This window comes from Protopterus annectens, chromosome 5.part1, assembly GCF_019279795.1.
Source record: "Protopterus annectens isolate FY-2018-M chromosome 5.part1, PAN1.0, whole genome shotgun sequence".
Taxonomy (NCBI): domain Eukaryota; kingdom Metazoa; phylum Chordata; order Ceratodontiformes; family Protopteridae; genus Protopterus; species Protopterus annectens.
Window position 1 is genome coordinate 307369689 of NC_056736.1, and position 24150 is coordinate 307393838.

Here is a 24150-nt window from a genome sequence, read left to right on the forward strand (position 1 = left end):
GTATTTGTGGTCACACACCTGCCAAAGAATTGACATGAGCCTATATATTTTGGTTGTGTTTATTTAGATTTGCAAGAAAGCTTGTTTTTGTTGTGTTGTATTGTTTACAACACTGTTTATTAGCCCCCCTTTTTATACCTTCTTTTCTTTGCGTGTTCCATTGTAATTTAAAAGGAAGTAAATGTGCAGAAATATGAAGCATGTTGGACCATAAACCACTGTAATTCTAAAAGTGGAAGCAATTCATTTTGAAACTGCATGAATGAAATTAAAAGACTGGAACAGCTATGCAGCAGGTGGATTGGACACTCTAAATTGGCCATAGGTGCGAGTGAGTGTGCAAAAGAGTGGTATGGATGAACTACCGCGGCAGGGTTAGCTACCCACCCAGCGGTGTAAACCTTGACTCGAGAAGATTATCACTGCTGAAGTGACACCCCAAACCCATGTGCAAAATGGGAAAAGGGGTTGAGGATGGATGAGTGGAGTTCTGTCAAGAGAGAAGGAAATGTGTGTATGTGCGTGTGGTTGAGAAAGAAAGAGTGTGTGTGTGATTTAATATCATTTGTTTCTGTATGAGAGAGAAAGTGTGTGTGTGTGTGTGTGTGTGTGTGTGTGTGTGTGTGTGTGTGTGTGTGTGTGTGTGTGTGTGTATATATATGCCAGCGTACTTGTCTGCCAAGACAGTTCTGTTGTAATATTTTGTAATAACCATTATTTTATGCTGCAAGTTAAAGAGAGAAAGGACAGAATGAATGCTGGGGTCTTCTAGTTTCAACCACATTGTAAAATTAATAGTTTTGTCAAATGAATGGACTTGTTTGGATTACAAGTGAACAAAGCATAAAAATTAATGGAATGGTTCTTTGAATTTACTTTGTTTTTCTTTATTATTTTCATAACAGATTTTGATTGTTTTCTTTACCCAAATAATGCTTGCACATGTTTGACAAAACTGTTATAATACTGTAGCATTACAATAACAAATTTGCATAATACGAGGGCTTTGTAATAAAAGTGCAAGAAAGTTGTGTTAGTCTGATGAAAGGGGAGAAGCAACGTTTTAATAGAAATGAACTACAACTTTTTGCAATAGGCAATACGTTTTGAAATGAGAGTTTGTGTATTGAATATTACGTCATACAATAATGAATGACACAGCAAAGGACGACACTGTTAAGCTTTAGTAAACATAAAGTGATAAAACACATACAAGGGTTGATACAAAATTTAATCCACACCTTATAAACCCCTACCCATTCATGATTGACCTTAATCATGCTGTATTAAACTAGCGCAGAAAGAGAAAACTGAAAGGCAGCCACCCCAAAATAGAAATTGGCTAAGCTTAAAATGTCCTCCAAGTGAACCTATGTTGAGGGAGTAAATCTTTTTTTTAAAAATTGCCCTTTTTAGATCACTAAGTGCCCCTCTCACCCCCCCCCCAGCCTTCAACAGCTTCCAGCACCCCTGTCAACACCTCAGATACAGTTGGTGTAGACATTGATTTCCATTTCTAGTAATTGTTTTTGGTAGCCAGCAGAATTAAAACAATAAGGCCTTACTGTGTCTAGGCAATTTTGCTCCTGTATCCCAGTTCAAAAGAATAATTTCCTTAGTTACATCCATGTGCTCTGCATATATTTCTGATGGAGTACTCTGTAGGGGATTTTTAAAGTCTTCCAACTCATTACACTCCGAAAAAATATGTTCCCAGTTAGATCTTTCTTCTCCATCACACCACTAACATTTGCTGTCTTCTTGAGAAAAAATTCTTTGAAGTCGCTTGGAATAAGAAAATATCAGTGCAAACACTTCCAAGGAATGATACTAAACTTTCTGGACTTGGTTGCATTCTGAAGATCCATGCATATGTCTTCCCATTGTTTTCTTGCAAATTCCTTTTCCAGTCTCTCTCTTAACCTCTTCTGATTGATTATCATAGTTATCATGCAGTATTTTATATCACCTATTAATTATCCTTTTTTTAATAGCATCTCTTCTAGATTCAACTAAAAAGACTACCAGGTCTTTCACTTAAAATTCCCCTTTTCCTTTCTCTTTGCCTGTACACTGAGATCAAGTCTTGGTAGGGAAGGCAGTCTCTGTCCTGCAATCCACATGTCTTCTTGGCCTCATCCCACTCTGTTACCTTTTCTGCATGAGTTATTTGCTCCCAATATCTTGGTTCCTTTGCCAGGTTTCTCCAACAGATTCCATCCCATCTTGCCTATTGTCTATACCCCTACTGGTTGTCATCCCTATTGGCAAAATCCTTTCTCTATTTTCAGCTTGACTTGGTTCTTAGAATACTTTCTGTTACTTTATGAATAGAATATTGTATGTTTGTTATTATTCTCCTTAAGGATCTGCATCCAAAATCCCACTTTGTGTATTTCTTGAACTTCACCCTTGCTTCATCATCATCATCATACCTTTTCACTTTGAATTCTAACCTTATGCTTCTGTTATGTATATGCACCTTAAGTGTATAACTCTAAAAGATTCCTTGAAATCAGGTAAAACTAAACCACATAAACCACCTTGTTCTATTGGAAGGATCAACTTACCCCACTCAACTCTTCCTTTTTCTCTCCCAGATTAATTCCTTCAGTTCTTTATTTATTAATGTCCACACTTCTCCTCAGTTTGATAAATGTATGCCTAACACACATACAAGACAAAATAGGCTAAAATCATTTTCACTGCTTGTGTCTTACTATCCTTATCCATAAATAGGAGTTGCCAGTTTTTCAACTTTTGTATTATCTTTTGTTTAGTCTCTTCTCACATATCCTTAACTGCCATAACATAAACCTTTTTAATCCATACTCCTAAATGCTTCATCTTAGTGCATCCCATAAATGTGGGTACTGCTGAACCAGTTCATGTTTGTGTACATAATTTACAGCTGTAGTCTTTGTTTTATCTTCATTAATTTTATGTCCACAAAAGATTTGAAACTGTCTCAAAATGTTATACACTAACATGTCCTTTTCTGGACTTACCAGATAGAAAATAATATCATCTGCAAATAAAGTCAGCTTTTCTTGATTACCATACCAGTTATATCATTGTATTTCTGAGTACCTTATTTCTTTGCCAATTGCTCTAAATGTAAAGCAAATAACAGAGAAAAGAGGACAGCTCTCCCTGGTTCCTTCGTCCAACAAAGCTTATCTGAGAGGAACCCTCCCACTTTAATTTTTGCCTGTGATCCTTCATATACCTGTCTAAGTTAACCTTATTTCATCAGGGAATGCAAATGCTTCCACTGCCCCACTCCTAAAATCACAGCTTACTCGGTCAAATGCTTTCTCTACATCAAGATCCAACAACAATAGAAGTATTTTCTTGCATTCTGCTTCCCTCTGAATCATAATTGTTCTGTTAATGTTGTCAAATGTTTGTTTTCCATCCACAAAACCACATTGATCCAACTGTATCAATTTTGGCAGCACCTTTGCCATTTTTTTAGCTAGTATAGACATACACACTGTATAATCATGGTTCAAAATTCAAATGAGTTTGTATGAAGCTGGATCTGAAGGGTCTTACACAGCTATCACAGATTTCTTCCAAGATATCTGTGCTTCCCCTCCTTTTATAATACTGTTAAACAAAATCTTCCTGATCTTTATCACTTTCTTCTTTCCTAATTTCCAAACTTCCACAAGAATACTGTCTGTTCCCTGAGACTTTCGTGAAGATTGATTATACATTGCTGTTTTTATTTCATCACCTGATATCAACTGTTAGTTGTTGAGCCTCATTTACTTTTAACTTTGGCATAATTAAGTCTTCCATAAATATTTACATTTGTATTCTTTTTTTTGGTTTCGACATTTCCCTGTTTTATGCAAATTTTCATAAAACTTCTGGAATATCTCTAAAACCTCTACAGGATCCCTTGTTATTTTTCTTGTTAACATTCTGTTGCCTAAGATGTTGTGCTAAATGTTTTTGTGTTTTTGTAACTCACTGCATAAAATAAGAAAAATGTTGCACCAGAAGTCACAAACAAACCTTTAATCCACAGTTTAAGCGCTTTTGTTCCAATACAACAGGAACTTCATCAAAGACAAAGTATCAGATTTACTTCCTGGTTTAAAAACACTAAAAGGTATTCAAAGTGTAACAAGTTTAAAAAAATTAAAGGAACAGTCACCATAAAAAATTATATAAATGTGTGTGTGTGTATATATATATATATATATATATATATATATATATGTGTGTGTGTGTGTGTGTGTGTGTGTTAGAAATCCAACTAAAAGTGCAGATTTTTGAAAATGTAGTCAGAATTAGTAACAACAAAACATCATTAAAAATCGTTAAGTTACTTTGTTAAATCAGATTCTACTTTAGCTGCCTTGATATTAAGTATAGGTTTGATGGAAATAATGTCATTGTCATTAAGTAACTTTTTAATGATTTTTAATGATGTTTTGTTACTAATTCTGACTGTATTTTCAAAAATCTGCACTTTGTAGTTGAATTTCTAATATATATGCGTATATATATATTTATATATTTATATTTATATATATATCTTTTTTTATTTATGATGACTCTTCCTTTGGGGCGGCCAAGGTGGTGCAGCGGTTAGCGTTGTCGCCTCACAGCAAGAGGGTCTCTGGTTCGATCCTTGGCAGGAGTGCCTTCTCTGTGGAGTCTGAATGTTCTCTCTGTGGTCGCGTGGGTTTTCTCCGGGTACTCCGGTTTCCTCCCACATCCCAAAGACATGCTGTAGGTGGATTGGACACTCTAAATTGGCCCTACGTGTGAGTATGTGCTTGTGTGTGCCTTCTGTGGAAGGTTGGGCGCCATGCTGGCAACTCGACACCGTAAAACTCCACTGCCAATCAGGAGCGGACAGGTGTTCCGCTGTGGCGAACCCTAACCAGGAAAAGCCGAAAGAAGAAGATGATGACTCTTCCTTTAATTTTTTTAACTTGTTACACTTTTGGTGCCTTTCAGTGTTTTCAAACCAGGATGTAAATCTGATACTTTGTTTCTGATGAAGTTCCTATTGTATTTGAACAAAAGTGCTTAAAATGTGAATTTGTTTGTGACTTCTGGTACAGCATTTTTCTTATTTTAAACTGATGAATGTTATCCAGATACCCTCTTCTTTTTTCTTTAGTACTCTGCATTTGTTCCTCCTCCTCTTCTGAGAGAATCCCTTTATTCTGCAATAATTGAACCTTTGTCAGTCACTCTAAGTAATTTCCATTACTTCTTAACCATATATCTTTCTCTTTTAGTTTGACCCTATTTGTAAACTCTATTTTCATTTTATCGCAATAACTGGGTATAACTTCTGAAGATATTTCTACCTTCCCTAACAACTGTCATATAATTTCCATTACACATTCCTTAACTTTCTCTCTTTGTAACAGGCAGGTGGAAAAGTGCCATTGTTTTATTTTAACTTCATTCCCTGCATTTTTATCTTAGTTTTTATCGGTGCATGATCAGAAATAATTATTGGAAGTGTGTCAGAGCTTTCAGTTAAATCCACATGTTCCTGTGAAATGTTATGTCTGTTTAGTCTAGCCCAGTTATTGTACTTTGGAGAATGATATGTAAACTTAGTCCAAGTTCCTACTACTGAATTCATAACTTTCATTCCAAGTATTTTCATAAATTTCTTCAGAAATCTAACCTTTTTGTCATTATTGTTCCATTTAGGCACACTGATGCATCCACATTATTGCAAATCAAATTCCAGGCCCCACCTATAAATAATATTTCTTGCTGAAAGCAGATTATTTCTCCCAAAACCTTCTTAAGCTTCATTCTTTGGTGTAATATAAATACATGCCATTGTAATCCTCCTCCCTTGCCACTAGCTCCTTACTACCACAAGTCTACCATTTTTATCTTTTTTTCCTCATCTGTCACTAGTGGAGCCCCTCTAGCAATTAGTATGATTTCTCCCCTTTTCCTCTGTCCCTGATATTCTGCTGAATGTCCATTCTGAAATCCTCTCTTTGTCAAATTCACATGCTCATTTCTTTCTAAATGTGTCTCCTGCAGCATTGCTGTTTGTACTCTCCATTTCTTAATATAATTCAATACTCTGTCCTTTTTTCTGTACCTGTAAGACCATTCACATTCCAAGATAAGTATGAACAGCATAGCCATTATGATAAAACGCTATTGTTCCCACCTATCATACATGACTTTTTTTTGAAAGTGTATTTCCAGTTTTTGTGTTACATACGTATAATAATGTTTGGCAGGCTGATCATTTGCACAGTTGTTTCTTCTCATCTCCATTTGAACCTGTGTCACATTTTTCAAAACTTTTTGTTTTAATGAAAACCCCCAAACAAAAAAAAAACTAAATACAAAACACTCCCATCCCTTGTTGGATGAAACGCACAAAACTATGTACATCTTCAAAACATGAAGTGTAACCCTCCAGAAGGAAACAATTGCCCCAAATTGATGGCTGCACCTACAGGCATTATCTAACCTAAAATTAAGGTTATCCATGCTAAAACACATGCTACAGCCTATGCTCCCATTTACTTATTGCTGTCTGTTCTTTTCTTATCTCTCTTCCCCTCCCTGGTGTGAAAAAACAGCATGTATGCTTTCAGAAAACATTAGCTTTTAGCCTTAAAAAGTAAATTGGCTATCTTTAAATGAAACTAAATTGTACACTGTTTTATTAACTGCATTAAATTAAAGCTTTTAAGGAGGTTGTTGCCACGTATTCACTTCCCATAATTTCAAATGTAAAACTGAACTGCTTGTGATTGTACTTTTAAATTTTGCATTTCTCTCAGCAAAGCATACTCAGAATTGTCAAAATTAACTTATTGCACCTGCAGACAATGTAATCAGCAATGAGTCTTTGTAAATATTCAGAAAAGACTGTACCACTGCCCTCAGCTGAAGACATCTCTACTCCACTGAACATTTGCCAGTGGAAAACAAACAAGCTAATATCTCTGCAGCTGTAAGAACCTTAGCATGTTTAATATTTACTCATTTTGTCTTATTTTTAAAGCTTACATGCTTACAACAACATCTGTTTACAGCTTAAGCCAAAGGTAATAATCTAGACATATTCACCCTTGTAAAATAAAGAGAAAATATCGTAATTCTACATATAATCAGTGCACTTTTACACCCTACTCCAGCAGCTCAGTATCACTGCATATGAACATTAAACTTGCTTTTGTCCAGCTGTTTTTCTCCTCTTATACTGTAAAACCTATATTTCCTACAACTAAAAAGCACTTGTTTACTTTAATATCTTTAACACATAACAACAGTCACTGAAAAGACTCCCCCTCTCATTTAAAATACTCGTGACTACAGACTACACAGAACTGTTTTACTGTGTATAACGTGCAGTTTTCATGACGTTTTATACAAATACTGATTGAGAACAAAAACATTTGACTTACAGTCTCCTTCCTTGTAGTGTTTTTCTAAACATTAATGATGTAAGGTATAATATATGCTGTGTAGTCCACTCACAAGTTTAACAAAGTCAGACAAAAGTCCAGTGTTTTTTTTCGGTCACTTTTTTTCTTGTAGAACCATATTTCACAAATGTGATAAGATGCTTTATAGTCTTCTATTTATTCTTTAATTTCAGAGTTGAATGTCTTCTTCCATTTCATCTTCATTTCCCAACACCAGACTCTGGTTCAAGTCCAAGGTATTGCTGATTCTTCTAGTCAATTTGTGTGCTTTCTTCTTTTTCCTCAAACATTTTTCTTCAGAATATTGGAAAAGGTTTCACTGGCAAAGTTTCTCTACTAATCTTACTGACAGAAGAATGACATGCACAGTCCCCTTCTGCTTGCTTGACTCACTTATTGTTGCATTAACTTGTTTATTTCCTTTTAAGCCTGTTCTGAGCCACAAATGACTTTGATACTCCAGGAAAAACACTTTGAAGAAAGCTGGATACAGCAGCTTGAATCTCACACTTGCCTGTTGGCATTCCCTAATTGCTGGGATAAATTTGCTTCTCTTCTGCCTGGTGTACAGTGAATAATCATTTTCTACAACATACTGCTGTCTTCAATTTTTAATACTTTGCCTTTCTACCACAGTTTTGTCTGGATCAACTCTTTCTGCTAGTATGGTTTCATCTTTACTAATACAGGTCTTAGCTGCTTTCTCATGGCCAGATTTGGAGCATACACTCTGTGCCCTTTCAGTTAAAAACATCCTGCTGTGGAACACCAGTCCAATTGCTTATCTGTGCTTTCATAAAGTTAATAGTGTGTTTCTTCCAGTTTCTGTGCTACAACAGAAAATCTCGGGTTTTCTTTACAAGCTCTGTCCTTTAACTGCTATTTTTTAAACAGTTCTTGAGACACATCATATTCAGCCATCGTTTTCTTCATGTCAGCCTCTGATTTTTGCAGTTTTATCAGTTCATCTGAATGGATTATATTTCCAGTCCTTTCTTTGAATTAATACATTCCTAAAATGTTTCATTTATTTTAATTACTTCTGAGTGCAGTTGCTTTTTTTTCCCTATAAATTGCTGGAAGCTATTTATTAAATCAAGGTTGAAACTTGAACTACTTTTTGCTGAACAGCTGCAGAATCCTTACCTCACTTTTTCCAAATTTCTTCTTTGCTGGCATCCAGGCAGTTTATTTACTAGCCAGTAGCTGTATTTTACTTGTATACATGAGAGAGAGAGAGAGAGATTGATTGATTTTCAGTTGTGCTCCTTTTTCTCAGTTTTTATTTTTACACTGGGAGAGCTGAAGTTGTGCTGTTGATCAGTGTGCAGCCATCTTGGAAGTCCTGAGATTACTGTCTTGGTCCAGGAATTGGGAATCTGATCTTTGCAAAGTTATGACCCTGATGTACTTCAAAGCGGTAGCTGATTTCCATTAATTTCCATAATTACCATGGAGAGAATTTGCCTTCATACATACAGACATACAAGCAGAACTGCATACATTCATGCAAACAAATGAAGTAATCAATATATTTTTATATACTGGGTCTTGGAGAACATAAAGGAGCTGACATCCATTATACTGTCCATACTATCTTACTGCTCATTTATCTTTTGCAGCAAGTAAACAAGCACAGGTTATGTGCATTTATATTTGTAGGGCAAATATACCACCAGCACATCAAGATTTTACCCTCACCACATCCCTGTTCTCTAAATATACTGCCTCTAAGGTTTCACCGACTTGGAGGAAAGGGAAGCGTATACATTCCCATTTCTCTAGGTTGGTACATCCTCAAAGGTAGTATATTTAGACATCAGAGATGTGCAGGCAGAGCCTGTGCTTCGAGAGGTCGAGAAATGTGCAGCTATCCCACAGAAGCATGTACATTTGGATTAAAGTTAAGTTGCTGGATCTCCGTGGTCTACCGTGAGTGATAAGTTCATCCATGGTAACTTGTTGGTAATCTGTTAACTTTGGTAGTGAGTTAAAGTAAATCCATATATTTTTATGTCAATGTTATGTTATTTTTGAAAGAAGTTAAGTAGTGATTGACCCTGGCTTTTGATTGTAAAGTTTATAATCTTGAAACTGTTATGTAATGTATCTGTTACATTTTTTTCTATTATTGATATTTATTTTTACTGTTAAGTTATGCAGTTGGTATTGGCTACCCCACCAAGGTGTTCTAAGGTAGATGTTGATATGGAATCTAGTCAGACGTTACCTTACAGACTGAGCAGAGGTTAAGTTTAAGTAACTTCTAAGAAACTGGATATGACAGTTCCTGAAGCCTTTCTAAACGGATCAAGTTTTGCAGTTATGTAATTTTTTTACGAAGGCAACCTTGTTCCTTTCTGAGTTGTTTCACCTGGCTAGTTTGAAGACTTAAGAACAGTGTTGCATTCAATAATAGGTCTAATAATTGAGGTATAAAGTGGTACATTGATCTCTCTGGAGTAAGTATACATGCCTTTTAGAATTTGTTGGGCTACAGAAGATGTTTTTCTTACATTGGTAGAAGCGTAACTGGTCAAAGATTCTTTCCCTTCAAGGCAAAAGCTTTATGGCTCATTCATTCTCCTCAGGGTGAGATTTGAATGCCAGGAGTAGTGCAGTCATCTGCGATTGTTTTCCCCTCATAGCCGTGTTGTTTCTCCATACATACCCAGTTGTTGCCTCTTGGGTTGGGTGCTCAGTAGACATTGTATGGAACTGTCAGGCACTTCTGCGAGTGACAGAAGCCTACAAATGCCCCATACCACCTCATAGCAAATGGTTCCTTTGGCTTTATGATTGCCACCACCAGTTTCAAACAGAACATGAGTTCATAAACCTAAGACTTCCCCTTCCATCCTTGGGAAATGTGAATGAGCTTAGCAACTTCTTTCTTCTCCAGCACCAGGACTGCTAATCAGTCAATTTTATTAGGTTGCAATCAAGGCTCTATCCCTCTAGACCATGGAGCCAAATAACTTCAGCCTGTTTTGCTGAAGCAGTTCCGTTACTCAGTTTGAAGTCATCTTCTTATTTGGTTAACCTGAGTACATTTCCCACTTTCATATCTGGGAAATGTAGTCCAAAAAGAAATTGAACCCTTTTGGGATAGAGAAAAACTTCCTTATCTTTACGAATGTTATTTTGAATAACCCATGTTTTGCTCAATGAGTTATGTATAGATTGATGTTTAAAGTTTTTTATTTATCAATTATTTCATTTTTGTAAAATAGTGTTGAGAGAGTAAATTCGATAAATAGGAGTATGCACCTGCAGTCCTTCAAGTACTGCAGTTACCTTTTTCAAAGCTGTAATGTTTAAAAGACAACATCTTCACTTACAAAATCCATACTTGTCCATATCTAACAGAAATAGGTCTTCAGTATCACCTTGGATAATCTGTGTTATGACTGTATGAGCTTATGTAGACCCCTGCTAAGGTGTTTGGGTCTTATGTTGACCCTTTTTTGTGAACTGGTATTACTACAGACCCTCATCCTAGGCCAGGGACAAGCACATGTTAAAAGTTTGTTAACACAGTTTCTAGGACTTTATTTAAGTTTTCCTTGATTATGGACAGGAAACCACTAGTTATGCTGTGTATCCCCATTAGAATAATTAATTTTCTTTGTGGTAGCAGTTATCATACCTGTAGTTATATAAAGACTATCCTTCTTTGTTTTTGTATATGTCTGAGATATGTCTTTGCTGCTGTGAAGCTTGCTTAGAATTTTTCTGCAGGTGTATTCACTGTGTCCTCTTGCTAGGTGATCAGTTCATTGTTTTTCTAATGCCATGTCACACTCACAATTTCTCCTTTAATTTTCTGATGTAATTAAAGAATAAAGGTATGTGGAAGTAGAAAGACGGTTATAGTCATGGGGGATCTCAGTGTTCTAGGAACAGATTTGCGAGATTTGAAGTGGCAAAGAAATGTGAATTGATCAAAGTCTTAGACCATGAGGCAACTACTGCAGAGTTGCACCAAAACAGATTTTTGGTTGTGGTCCTAAGTAAGATAGAGGCTCAGGAATGTCCAAGCAAAGGCGCCATTAGCTGACGGTCATCAAGTCACTCTGTGGTTTGGAGTTGGGGGATGCAAGAAGTACAACCAACAAGTTGTGAAACAGTGTGGTTTCAAATTATGTATGACATCAGCAAATTTATAAATTTCTCAAAAAAAAGTGTTGCTAGTATATGCAAGGTATGGAAAAGTGGTGTGCTTCAGTAAAGTGAAGTAGAAGTTAATGTTAAAGTTAAAGTGTGGGTATTTTTGACAGCCCAGAGTTTATGTCCAGAAACATAGGAAGAAAAATGTACTGAATAAATATTTTGCACTAGCTTTCTGATGAAATAAGACAGAGATGTCTAAAGTGTATGCATTGGAAAATGGTAGCTGTACCATTTAGCGGTTCTAAACTAAAGCCAAAACAGTGTGAAGTAATAATGGCTCACAGGCTAGTGTTTCTGCATTGTTCTCTTCTCCTCATAAATTGCAAGAAAAGTAATCTTGTGGCTAGTATCCTAACAAAAAAGTCTATTGCGAAACTTTGCAGTGAAAGAAAACATTAGAAACAAATTGCTGAGTGTAAACCTGGAAACATAATAGTGTACACAGTAGAATCTTAACAAGCTAATTTGAAATTTGGTTTATTATAGCACTGAAAAAATATTGCTAAATACCACTTATATGAACCATTTGCTTATGTGAGTTTGTGTTTAAAGCAATTGAAAATCACTGTCTTCTGGATCATTGGTAAATGTTTCTGAGCAGAAGTGTATTGATCCTGAAATATGTTGTTTAGTAGAAACTATTAATTTGAGAGCTCTGTGTGTTGGGGAGGGAGATGGACATTGTAAGTTAAGCTTGTGAGGAAGTAAAAACAAAAAAGAATTGCGATTGTATAAAAATATCAGAAATGCTGGAACTTTATACAACATTGAATCTAGGTGCTGTCTGAACCTGCTTCTCTTTGAGGAAGGATAGTGAGAAACGAGTGGTAAAGTGTACAAAAAGTGTTAATTAAAAGCAGGTCTTCATGAGTGAATTGTTAGTACTGATAAACTGTTATACCTGCATAAATAGTGTGCCCTGTGCCCATTCAGAGACTTACTGCAACAGGAAATGTGGGTGTTCCTGGGCTCCTGGCTGTTAAATGGTTGCTTGGAAAATAAAAATCTGTGTTGTCATTGCAACAAAACAGTAAGAGAGAACGAGTGTGTGTGTGTTGTGTGTGTTTTGTGTGTGTGTAGATGTGGTAAAACTGTTTTACAAAAAAAAAAAAAAACTTATGTTAAGCTGAGCAGCTTCCTTTTCTGTTGCATGTTGTGGACGCCTTCAGATTAATTCACACTTTGTGCATTTATCTTAAGCATATGAATTTTAACCTCCTTGGGAGAACATTTATCCAGGTTATTTCTGTAAATGTTTCACAGTTTGCTAGTCATGTTCACTTGAGCACTAGGCACATGTAATTCAATCTGTACTTTTCCCTGTATTTATACCATGTTATGCCGAACAGTCTTCATTCAGTTTCAGCACCAGTTAGAGCATTTTCCCAGTGACAGCTGATGGGCTTTTCTTTTTGTGTCTTGCCTTTCTAAGATGAACACCTTTTTCTTATATAGTTCTTGTGGGTCAGTCCTAATTTTACATTCTGCAAGATCTCCCACTCTACCCAAGAGCATATATTTCATTTGAATAGGAACTCAGTACAGCAGTAGATTTTCCTAAGAAATTACTTTTGCAAGCAGGTTCCCTGCCTCCTTACTTTGGACTCAAGTATTATTGTTCCGTATTTCGTCTTTAAGGTCCCATCTAGAGCTTTACCTGCTACAGTTTTGTAAGCCCTTGGCAGATTTAGAGCAGGTGCTCCAATTATGTACCTTTTAGGCTATAAATGGGTACTGGTGTGAGCTAAATTTAACTCCATTGGTGTTGGCCAGCTTTTGTTAATCACCTGCATTCACTCATTACCTTCCAAGGAACACTTGCTATTGATATGCTTGCTGAGAGTGTTGAAGGTACAGTAGACTTTCCAAGTACTGTACTGTACTGCTGCTGCTTGACTTTTGCCATTATACACAGGTGTCTCATGAGTTTTTAGCTGAGTTTAAGTATATGTTTCATTTAACAGGGACATTTAAAAGAGAGGATGAATGTGGTGGATTTCCTTATGGAACAGAGTAATGTAGTTCCACGTATAAATCCTACAATCCTAGGTATGGCAAAACGTTATCTTGATTTGACTTTTAAATCAGGTATGTACACTGTGGCTCTTTTTCTATTACCATAATGATGCTTGTTTAAGAAGTGAACCTTGTTGATGTTTTTTTTTTGTTTATTTCTGTAGTTTCTCCTGATTGGTATGACTTGACCATTTTTCCTTACTTGGACCCAAAAGACAAGACTGCAGTAGTTACTGAAAATATGAAGTACTTGTCAAAACAAGGTAAAACAGTTTCTTCAGACTGTTCTTAATAATACAGCTTCACTGTTGCTTAGACTGATATTAAAATAGTTTTCATCAGATTCTTTTCTGCATATGTATTAATAAAAATATTAACACATTCTAGTCCAGAAAGTAAAACACAGAGACAGTAGTTGTTTTCATACTTACAACTGGGGAGGAGATAATTCAGCAAATATTAGTAGAGAGTTAACTTGTATGAACTTGTTTCTGCCTAGTGAAGAAATAGGCATTTGTGTTATAAACTTTGTAGGTAGTAGATATCCCCCACAGCTACACTTGTCTTGCATGTGTTCACCTGTACTGTAGTGATTATTTTTGACATCACTGGAGGAAAATGGTTAAGACTGAACATAGAGATCCCTACTTGATGATGTTCTTGTTATGACTATTGACAGAGCAAGTTACTCCTCTTCCCAGCCTTGATACAGTGGTACACCTTTGTAAGGATCAGACTTAATGCTACAATGATAGAAATGAAGACAGGGACAGGAATATTATCTGTCTAGAGTTTTCTAGCAGAAGTAAACTAAAAAACATTATGTGTGGGTGTGTTATATTTTACTGGACTTGTAGAGTAGCCTGCTTCTCTTTTCATACACTAACCTCAATTTTAATACCTCTGAAGTTTAATTACTGTAGACTTCAAACTACAGTACTTGAAACCTGCACTAATATGAAAGGTATTAAAATAAGTAATGCAAATGCTGGGAAGTTTAAGAAATAAATAAGGCTTGATGTCATAGCTCTCAACTGTCCAGATTGTTGGCTCATATTTTTGGTCAGTTCCTCATAAAATTTGTGTTTTTTTAGCAACTCACTGTGGATTGAAGTCACTAAATAATGACAGACATTTGAGTTTCAGGCTTCATTTTCTTCTGAAACTGTATGATAATGCAAAACCTCTTACTCTTATCAACTTTTTAAGTTTGTAAGAATATTTAAATTTTATCTCTATTTTTGGGGCTTTGTTCCCCCAGTATTTTTGGTTCTGTCTGGATTTTCTTGTGTGAAGAGGTTGAGAAATGTGCCTGATGTTTGATGTATGTCAGTTCAAAAGCAATGCATTAATTTTAAACGATAGTGACCATGTAAATGAGTTGAAAGAGGTGTGTATGTTACTTATTAAAACAGTATTAATACCTTGTCATTCTGAACCTTCCTAGACCTTTCAAACCAGGAAGCAAATAGGGTTGTCTTTGAATGCCAAGTAACTCATTCACTTAATCTCAAAATATTGTTTCTCTTTTAGCTACCACCAGTATCATAAGCATCTGAAAATTAAGTTATCAGATCACTTATAAGTGGCCTACAGTATGAAAATGCAGTTCTTGTGGGGAAACTTCAGCCTATAGTAGGAGGAACAGTCTGCCTTCCTCCCTTATTCAGTTTTGTATGAGCATAGTTTAAGTCAACTGGTTGAAGAATGTCGACCTAACTCAGGTTCTGGTAAAGTATTCTCACTTTCTTAGTCTTGGTCACCCGCTTATTACTTGTTAATTCCATCTTCTTTCTGTATTATGGGAGATTTTTATCATTTGGCGTAGACACCATTGTAGGCCTTTGTTGGTATGGTTCTGATGTCTAAATATAAAGAAAGTGAAAGACATAATGGCCATAATAATGTATTTCAGCTTTTTGCTCATATACCCACACACTGCCTCCTACCCTGAAAAATCGTATCAATGAACATCTGTCATTAATCATGTAACTTCCCTCTGTTATTACACACAACCTGCCTTCCGAATGCCCAATGACTTGCCTGAATTTTAAAAGTGCATTGTGAGTGAGAACTTCCCATACTGAACTTGTATCATTTTGTGTTTTGTTTCTACAGTAGGTAGAGCAATTATATCTTTAACCTTGAGTTTATTTTATTAATATTTATCAGTAGTTTTGAAGAGTTCTCTCATATGATTTTAATTACATTTTTGAATTGGTTGTGCATTGATGTTCATCTTGTTACCCTGCTGCAGTTATCACACTTGGGTTATCCTGTCGTCAGGCGGTCCTGCAGTCGGCCGGAATTCCAAAGTCTTGGTCCGGCGTCGGTTGCTGTCACCTCTTCCCTGACATCAGTGCGCCAGGGGTATATATAATGCATCCGACGCCATCTACTTCAGTCTTTCTTGCTGCGCGGTGTCTGAAGCAGAAGCAGTTCGCAAGTGCCGGTCGGCTGACTCCTGAGATTTTCAAACTCGAATTTCAGACCGAAGTCTTTAATAAAGCTAAGTAACCCGTTGGGGAAACTTTTCTTGCCTCAGACCGATGTCAGAAAAAGTTAACAATTGTATTTCTTGTGGGAAGCAAATAAGGATTATTATAAGGATTTTCATTCTTACTGCATACCTTGCCTAGGCCCAGACCACAGCGTCACTAGTTGTCATTTTTGTGCTAGGTTTAATAAGCGTACTATAAAAAGACGCTTTGATTTCGCATGACACTACTTCGGTAGAAAATTTAACTACACTATGCCGTTGGAGCAACTGACTACCGGTGTGCACAAAAAACGCAAGGATAAGGACAGGCTGCCTAGACCCAAGCCAGACTCCGAGGCCTCGGCTGGTCCGGTCTCCGGTTCACCGGTCTTCAGTGAGGCTCCGACACAACCCCTGACTACCGCAGATCTGGAACCCGAGACCGCTTCGGAACTTTTGGCAGAAAGTACCAGGCCGACGCAGCCATTTTGTTCAGCCCCTACCGACGACACTGCTGAAAAAGATGTCGGTGCTGCAGAAACACCTTTGGTTTCTGAAGGCGTCTTCAGACCAACAACGCCCGCCATTAAAACGTATCCTAAGATGAAGACTCCTATTAAACCTTAAAAGACTGCACTTCAGTCCCCTGTTCAAGGCCCCATGCCTAAGAAACAGATGCTCAAAATGGCTGAGTATTTGATCTCTTTAATCAGGGGTTCCCAACCCCCTCCTGTCAAAAGGCCTAGACAAGAGCAAGATTTTGCATCCTCTGAACAAGTGTCCATTTCCTCAGGCTCCTCAGAGAACCAAGATTACTCCTTCTCCCCTTATGAAGATTCTGATGCTGAGGATTCCATTCCCTCAGCTTCTCCCCCTGAAGACTACTCCTTTGGGGAAACTTTACACACTATGAGGGAACATTTTCACTGGGAAGGTGAGGACTACTCTGACTCAAAGAAAAGGCTCAGAGAGTTTCTTTTACTCCCCCAGTACAGACCACTTGCCATCCCCCCAGTTTTAGACATTGTGGATGATGTTTACTTAGAATCCAGTTTGAACCCAGACTCTCTGCCTCCTGCTCCGGCCAAACCTGATAGATACTATAGAGTGCCTGATTCCCACAAATTTCTTTACAAAAGTCCTGTGGCTGATCCAGAGACTATCTCCCAGGGTCCCAAAGGGGCTAAGGCTTCTATGGCTAAAAATCCTGTACCCTCTGAAAGGGACTCCAGAGCACTAGACAGGTGGGGGAAAAAAGGTTTACACCTCAGCCACTCTAGCTATGAGGGCACTAAATTGCCAGTTTCACATGCTAAAATATCAGCAATTTCTAATGTCTCAGTTAAAACAAAAAATGAGCACACTCCCTCAACAGTCTGAATTGAAAGAAATGCAGGATCTGTTGCATGCAACTGAACAGGTGGCAGACATACTTTACAATGTGGGTTTGATTCTTTGGAGGCTTCCTGCAGAGCAGCTGTCACTGGGTCTGTTATACGCAGGCATGCTTGGTTAAAGGAACAAACTCTGCCTGATCATGTTAAAGCAAAGCTTCTAGATGCTCCCTTCCAGCAGGATGTTCTTTTTGGAGTTAAAGCAGAAGAAGTCTTAAAGAAAATGGAGGATAAGGCAAAATCTATGCAGACAGTCAAAGATTTCCTACAGGTACAGCCCCCTCGCTTCAGCAGAAATTGGCCAACAAAAAATTGGTCCTTTCCAGCTACTTACAGGCCAAAGTGGGGTAAATACAGACGTCCAAGAGGCAGAGGACAACCACAAGCCCAGTACAAACCTCGACAATGGGGCACTGCAGCACATAAGGGAGGAGAAGACAGGTCCCAAACTACCAGAAGGCAAACTCAATGACTTGCACCTCATCCAGCCAAGCAACACTCTCTTGGCAGCCCCCTTGGGAGGAAAACTCGCACTTTTTTCAGACAACAGGCACATTGTCACAAAGGCCAAATAGGTCCAAGACATAATTTCACGAGGATACATATTCCATTTTCACACCTTGCCAGTGAAAAGAGGAATGTCAAACTTGCCACAAAATCAATGGGCAGAGGCACAAAGACAAATTACAGCTCTCATGGACATGAGAGCCATTCAACTGGTACCTACTGGAGAGCAAGGCCAAGGAATTTACTCAAGACTCTTTCTAGTTCCCAGAAAGGACAATGCCTGGAGACCAATTCTGGACCTTTCAATTCTAAACACCTTCTTACAAGTACCCAAATTCAAGATGCTAACCCTACAGCAGCTTCTTCCCATGTTGGGCAAGAAAGCATGGCTAGTAACGTTGGGCCTCAAGGAGACATACCTGCATGTCCCTATCAGACAAAGTTGCAGAAGATACCTCCATTTCATTGCAGGTTCAACCCATTACCAATTCTCTGCACTGCCCTTTGGCTTATCTGCTGTGCCCAGCGTCTTCACAAAATGCCTGGCACCAGTAACCAGTAATTGCATACTGCAGACAAAGAGGAATTCAAATATACCCATACCTGGATGACTGCCTCATCCAAGCTGAAAGCAAGGACATCCTCTTACAACATCTGGCTTTTGTAAAACATCTTCTAAGTTGCCTGGGGTACACAGTAAACGAAAAGAAATCAAAACTAGTACCCTCACAAAATATGACATTCCTGGGTGCCAGCTTGAATACAACGGCCCAGAAGGCTTATCTGACGCCAGACAAACAACTACAACTGACACAATATTTCAAAACAATGGCAGCAAAGACCCAACTACCTGCAAGAAAAATTCTGCAGGCCTTGGGCTTCATGGCATCTTGCATACTACTAATACAATTTGCAAAGCTGCATATGAGGAAATTACAGTGGTACCTAAAAAGCGTATGGTCTCAACACAGCCACAGCTTGGACACAATGATATCTCTTTCCCTGCCTACAACAGGAGTTTCTGTGGTGGTCACTGGCATGTCACCTCAACAAGGGTCAGCCTTTCACCTTGCCCCCAGCCAGGCAAACTATGACAACAGATGCATTGGACTACGCCTGGGGGGCACACATGGCAGGACAGTGCGTTCAAGGCATATGGTCTGCAGATCAAAGGAATCTGCACATCAATCAAAAAGAGATGCTAGCTGTACAGAATGCTCTGACAGCCTTCAAGAATCTATTACATCCAGGACAACTTACAATAAGGACGGACAACACCACAGTAATGCGGTACATAAACAAGGGGGTACACACTCCTACCCTCTATGCAGGCAAGCAATGACCTTGTGCAACACAGCTCTGGCTTACCAAGTTCACTTACAAGCTCAATTCCTGCCAGGACAAAAGAACACATTGGCAGACGACCACAGCAGAAACATCATGGATCCCCACGAGTGGAAACTGGATCCACAAGTATTTGCAATGATAACTCAAAAATGGGGCCTTCCAGACATAGACCTGTTTGTTTGCCAGTCCTCAAAACTATCAACTAACAAAATTTTGTACAAGAATACTTCACCATCAAGCTTGAAAAGTGGACGCACTCTCATTCAGCTGGAAAAACCTGACAGTATATGCCTTCCCTCCATTGCCTCTCCTCACAAAGGTGCTTCTGAAAGTCAGAAAGGAGAGACCACGACTGATACTCATAGCCCCAGACACGCCATGCCAGCACTGGTACCCACTATTGAGGAATATGGCCCAGGGCCCACCTTGGATTTTACCACAAACTGCCCATTTGCTCACACAGCAAAACAATCAGATTCTTCACAGCCAGTTAAAAACTTTAAATCTGGCTGCATGGAAAATCACCTAAACATCTAGCCAGCTCCTCTTTCCCAAGCAGTTATGGATGTTATTCTGGTAGCTAGGAGGCCCAGCACCAGGAAGGCCTATGCGGACAAATGGAAAAGGTTTTGTGCGTGGAACCAAACTAAAGGCCAAAACACACTTCAGCCTCACCTGCCTCAGATTCTACAGTATTTAACTGAGATGTTGCACAAAGGACTTTCTTTTTCTTCCATTAAAATCTATGCATTAGCTATTTCAGCCCACTACAACACAGAACCACCCTTATTTTCGCATCCACTTCTAAGGCAGTTCCTCAGAGGGGCAAAAAAAATTAGGCCCCCCAGGAGAGCACCTACACCAACATGGGACCTAAATTTTGTTCTGAAAAAACTTACGCTACCTCCCTTTGAACCAGCTTTCTCTGCAGATCTACAGTTCCTATCATGGAAGACTGCCCTGCTGCTAGCAATAACTACAGCTAGAAGAGTCTCAGAGCTGCAGGCACTAATGGCAGTGGAACCTTTCCTCATTTTCCATCAAGACAGAGTTTCTCTACATACTAATCCTTCCTTCATGCCTAAGGTGGTTTCCAGTGCATCTTTAAATCAAACCATTCACTTACCCACCTTCTTCCCAAACCCACAGAACAAAGGAGAAAGACTCCTGCATTCCTTGGACATTCACAGGCAACTTCGCTACTACTTGGATAAAACTAAGGCTTTCAGAAAATCTGACCAGCTCTTTGTATCCTATGCTACAGCTTCACAAGGGAAGGCTATATCAAAGCAAACCATTTCCAAATGGATAGGACATTGCATTCGTTTTTGCTATACCCATTATGGAAAACCAGTTCCTGCTACCATTAGGCTCCACTCTACCAGGGCAACAGCTACATTTACAGCCTTCCTCAGGGGGGGTACCAACCAAGGAGATTTTGGAAGCTGCAACTTGGAGTTCGGTACACACTTTTACCAAACACTATCACTTAGCACTTTACTCTAAGACTAGGGCTGGCTTCGCCACTACAGTTCTGCAGGGCCTTCTAGCCTCCTCTAACCCTCTATAACTCCTCCACCCATCCATAGCTTTGGGATTCTACCCAAGTGTGATGACTGCAACAGGGTAGCACGATGAACATAGTACAGTTTTGTACCTACCATACATGTAGATGTTAGAGTGTACACCGCTGCAGTCCAGGTTACCCTCCCTCCATCCCCTCTGATCTAACTGGCTAAATCTATACAATACCTTCCTGATGTATTTGCTTATAGCTGGAGGGATTTTGTGTTTGTGCAAAAAATTACTTTATTTGGTACTAATTACTGACCACCTTTTTGGGGGCACCTGACATCTGGGGCAAGAAAAACTGAAGAAGATGGCGTCGGATGCATTATATATACCCCTGGCGCACTGACGTCAGGGAAGAGGTGACAGCAACCGACGCCGGACCAAGACTTTGGAATTCCGGCCGACTGCGGGGACCGCCTGACGACAGGATAACCCAAGTGTGATGACTGCAGCAGGGTGTACACTCGAACATCTACATTTATGGTAGGTACAAAACTGTACTTTTCCCGTGTTACAAATTTTTAAACTGATTACTCTTGATTTTTATGTCCGATGAAGTTCTTTGTTATGTATAGATGAAAGCTGTTATAGTTTACTGTTTTAATGTTTCTGTGGTTTTTACTCCCATTGCTTGTGATTCTTGTTTATTTTTTTCACTTTTGAATTATTGGCAAGCAGTTATAATTTTTTTAGCATTTTTATTGAGTTTGCATATTAGAATTTGTTTACTTTATCCCACTTGTTTTTTGATCCAGAGATTAGATTGGTTTGTTTTTTAGATTGAAGAGTTTTTGTCATACCTCTCAATGACCACATTTTTGTAGAATGTCCAGACTTTTGCCTCATATTTTTGGTTCATTCCTCATAAAATTAGTGGATTTCTGGCAAATCATTGAGGGTTGAAGTCACTAAATAATGACAGACATTTGAATCTCCTACTTCATATTCATCAGAAAATGCATAATAACATAGCACCATTTATTCTAGTAACTTTCTAAGTTTATAAGAGCAATATTTAAAATTTGTACCAATTTTTGGGCTTTTGTTCCACCATTATTTTTGGCTTTGTTCGGATTTCTTGTGTCAAGAGCTTGAGAGGTATGGTCTTAGTTGTGAAGGAAATATGTATGTTGATATGTTTTTCCAATAAGAAGTATTTATAGGATATTTTGAGAGGATTTGTTTTTGTCTTCAGCCTGGTCTCAAGTCCTTCTACTTTTGTATTATGGAAGATTTTCATAATTTCAACATAGGTGCCTTTGTAGACCTTTATGGGTATCCTTGAAGGTGTACTTGAATTGCGGCAAGCACACTTCACATTATGTAAGGCTTTAACAATATTTGTACAACTAATTTAATGATCGTCATAATGATTGTATACAATGGAAGACCCCTTTGTGCAATCATGGGTATTGTTCAAGCTTAGTGTCATTGCTAAAATGTTCATGTTCATTTGCACGAGATGTATATGAACATAGATTTTTTTTTCTGAGCCAAATGCAGCAGTCTGCAGGTTTGGCCCATGTAAATTAAACATATGAACAGCAACTCAATGATGCTAATAATATGCAACTTCCACAAAGGGAGAGTGTAGCCATTAGCTGTGTTGTAACCATCATTTCATTAGGAAATGCTATTTCCATAGTCAAGCAGATTTTAACTGCACAGCTCAGAACTTCACAATTACAGAGTACCAAAGGTGATGGGAGTACTTGTCTGGCATTACTCTGTATGGTAGGTGATTTACAATTGTTCACTGGAGGGGTTTGTGAGATTCAGAGGCACATTAGTTATATGCATTGCTGAACTGGATTATAAAGAAACTGAGCAGAGCATGCTGCTCAGTTGTGGTTGATGTTTATGAATATGGCCATCTGTTTAACTTTGTGAACTTCATTCTGTTTGAATCCATTTATTTTTATTGTTTTCAGTATGACTGGACTTGCAGTATGTTTTCATGATGCAGTGTATTTTGGTGAGCTGTTGTACTGTATTTGCTAAACAGCTGTTACTTATAAGTATACTTCAGTTACATATGCTTCTTGTATTAATTTGCAACCCAATGAAATATGACACCACTAGGGATTTTACCAAAATGTGTATTGTTACAGTGTCTCTTGAGGAAGAAGATAGTATACTCATTGTAATAGCAGATCTTTGGGTAGTCAGTTTAATAGTAAAGCTTCCCTTTCACTATTCCCCAGGTATGTCATTTGAAAATCGTTTTCTATTAATGCTTTAAAGGACGTTTTTTCCACATAAGTTTAGAAATCACTGCTTTGGCGGGAGTATCACTACTTACATTGTGTTACAATGATAATAAAATTTGCCTCTCCTTGACCTTCCCAGTTTTGCCGTGTTTTTATAGGATTTTTACGTAAATTGCTCTGTTCAATATGCATTTTCCTCAAGCCTTTGTTTTCATCTGTCATACTTGATTCTGGTCCTGATAATAGTTTACAGTTATTTTTATTAGGCATTTTAATTTACTTAATATATGTTTTATTCAAACCAGCCTTACAGTGATTCAAAATCTTAACATACAAGATATTGACTGGTTAAGCATCATGATATCTAGCAAATACAGTTTTTATATCTCAGTACTTATGGAATCCTAATATGTATTTAAGTAAGCATGAAGACATTTTATTTGTAAGTAATCATTACTCTGATGCTGTCCATTTTCATTCTTCCTCAACGTATGGGTCTTGGATCTGACCTCAGATCTGCCTTGGCCACATTTACTTAAAACTCTCAGATCCGACCCGCAAGATCATCCCTTTACCCATAATGTGTCAGAGCCCTGTAGTACCGCAGATCTCTTTTATGCCGTTTCTCTGCTTCAGCCTTGGACTGCACTCTTTTGAGCTTTTTCTGTTAGTAAAAGTAGAGTATTTCTTCTTTTCTCCTGTCCTTCACCCTTCCTCCCTTTGTACATTTTGGATTGTCTGTGTTAGGCTTTGAATTGTTTCTATCTGATTTTTCTGGATACCTTCCTTACCATCTTGGTGATCCCCTTTTCACTCCTTTCTTTAAAGTTTCCTGCCGGTTCATAGGGTATCTCTAAAATACTGTTGCTGTTTTTTTCCTTTTCCTTTACAGTTTTTAATTACTTCTTTTACCTTCCTTTAAAAAAATCTTTCTTTTCTCCTTGCTTAAAAATGGGTGAAAAGCCAGCAGCTTTCAAGAAGTACACTTCCTGTGGGCATTAGAT

At 38.0% G+C, this 24150-nt stretch overlaps 1 protein-coding gene across 2 annotated transcripts in view; it reads left to right on the plus strand.

Moving 5' to 3' along the window:
* The window catches only part of UGGT2 (UDP-glucose glycoprotein glucosyltransferase 2), a 4352373-nt gene that overhangs the window by 1946300 nt on the left and 2381923 nt on the right, over positions 1–24150 (plus strand). For both annotated transcript variants that reach the window (XM_044072987.1, XM_044072988.1), the window contains exons 19-20: positions 13586–13709; positions 13802–13900. In XM_044072987.1, the coding sequence (XP_043928922.1) occupies positions 13586–13709; positions 13802–13900 (223 nt within the window). The remainder of the gene's footprint in view (positions 1–13585; positions 13710–13801; positions 13901–24150) is intronic.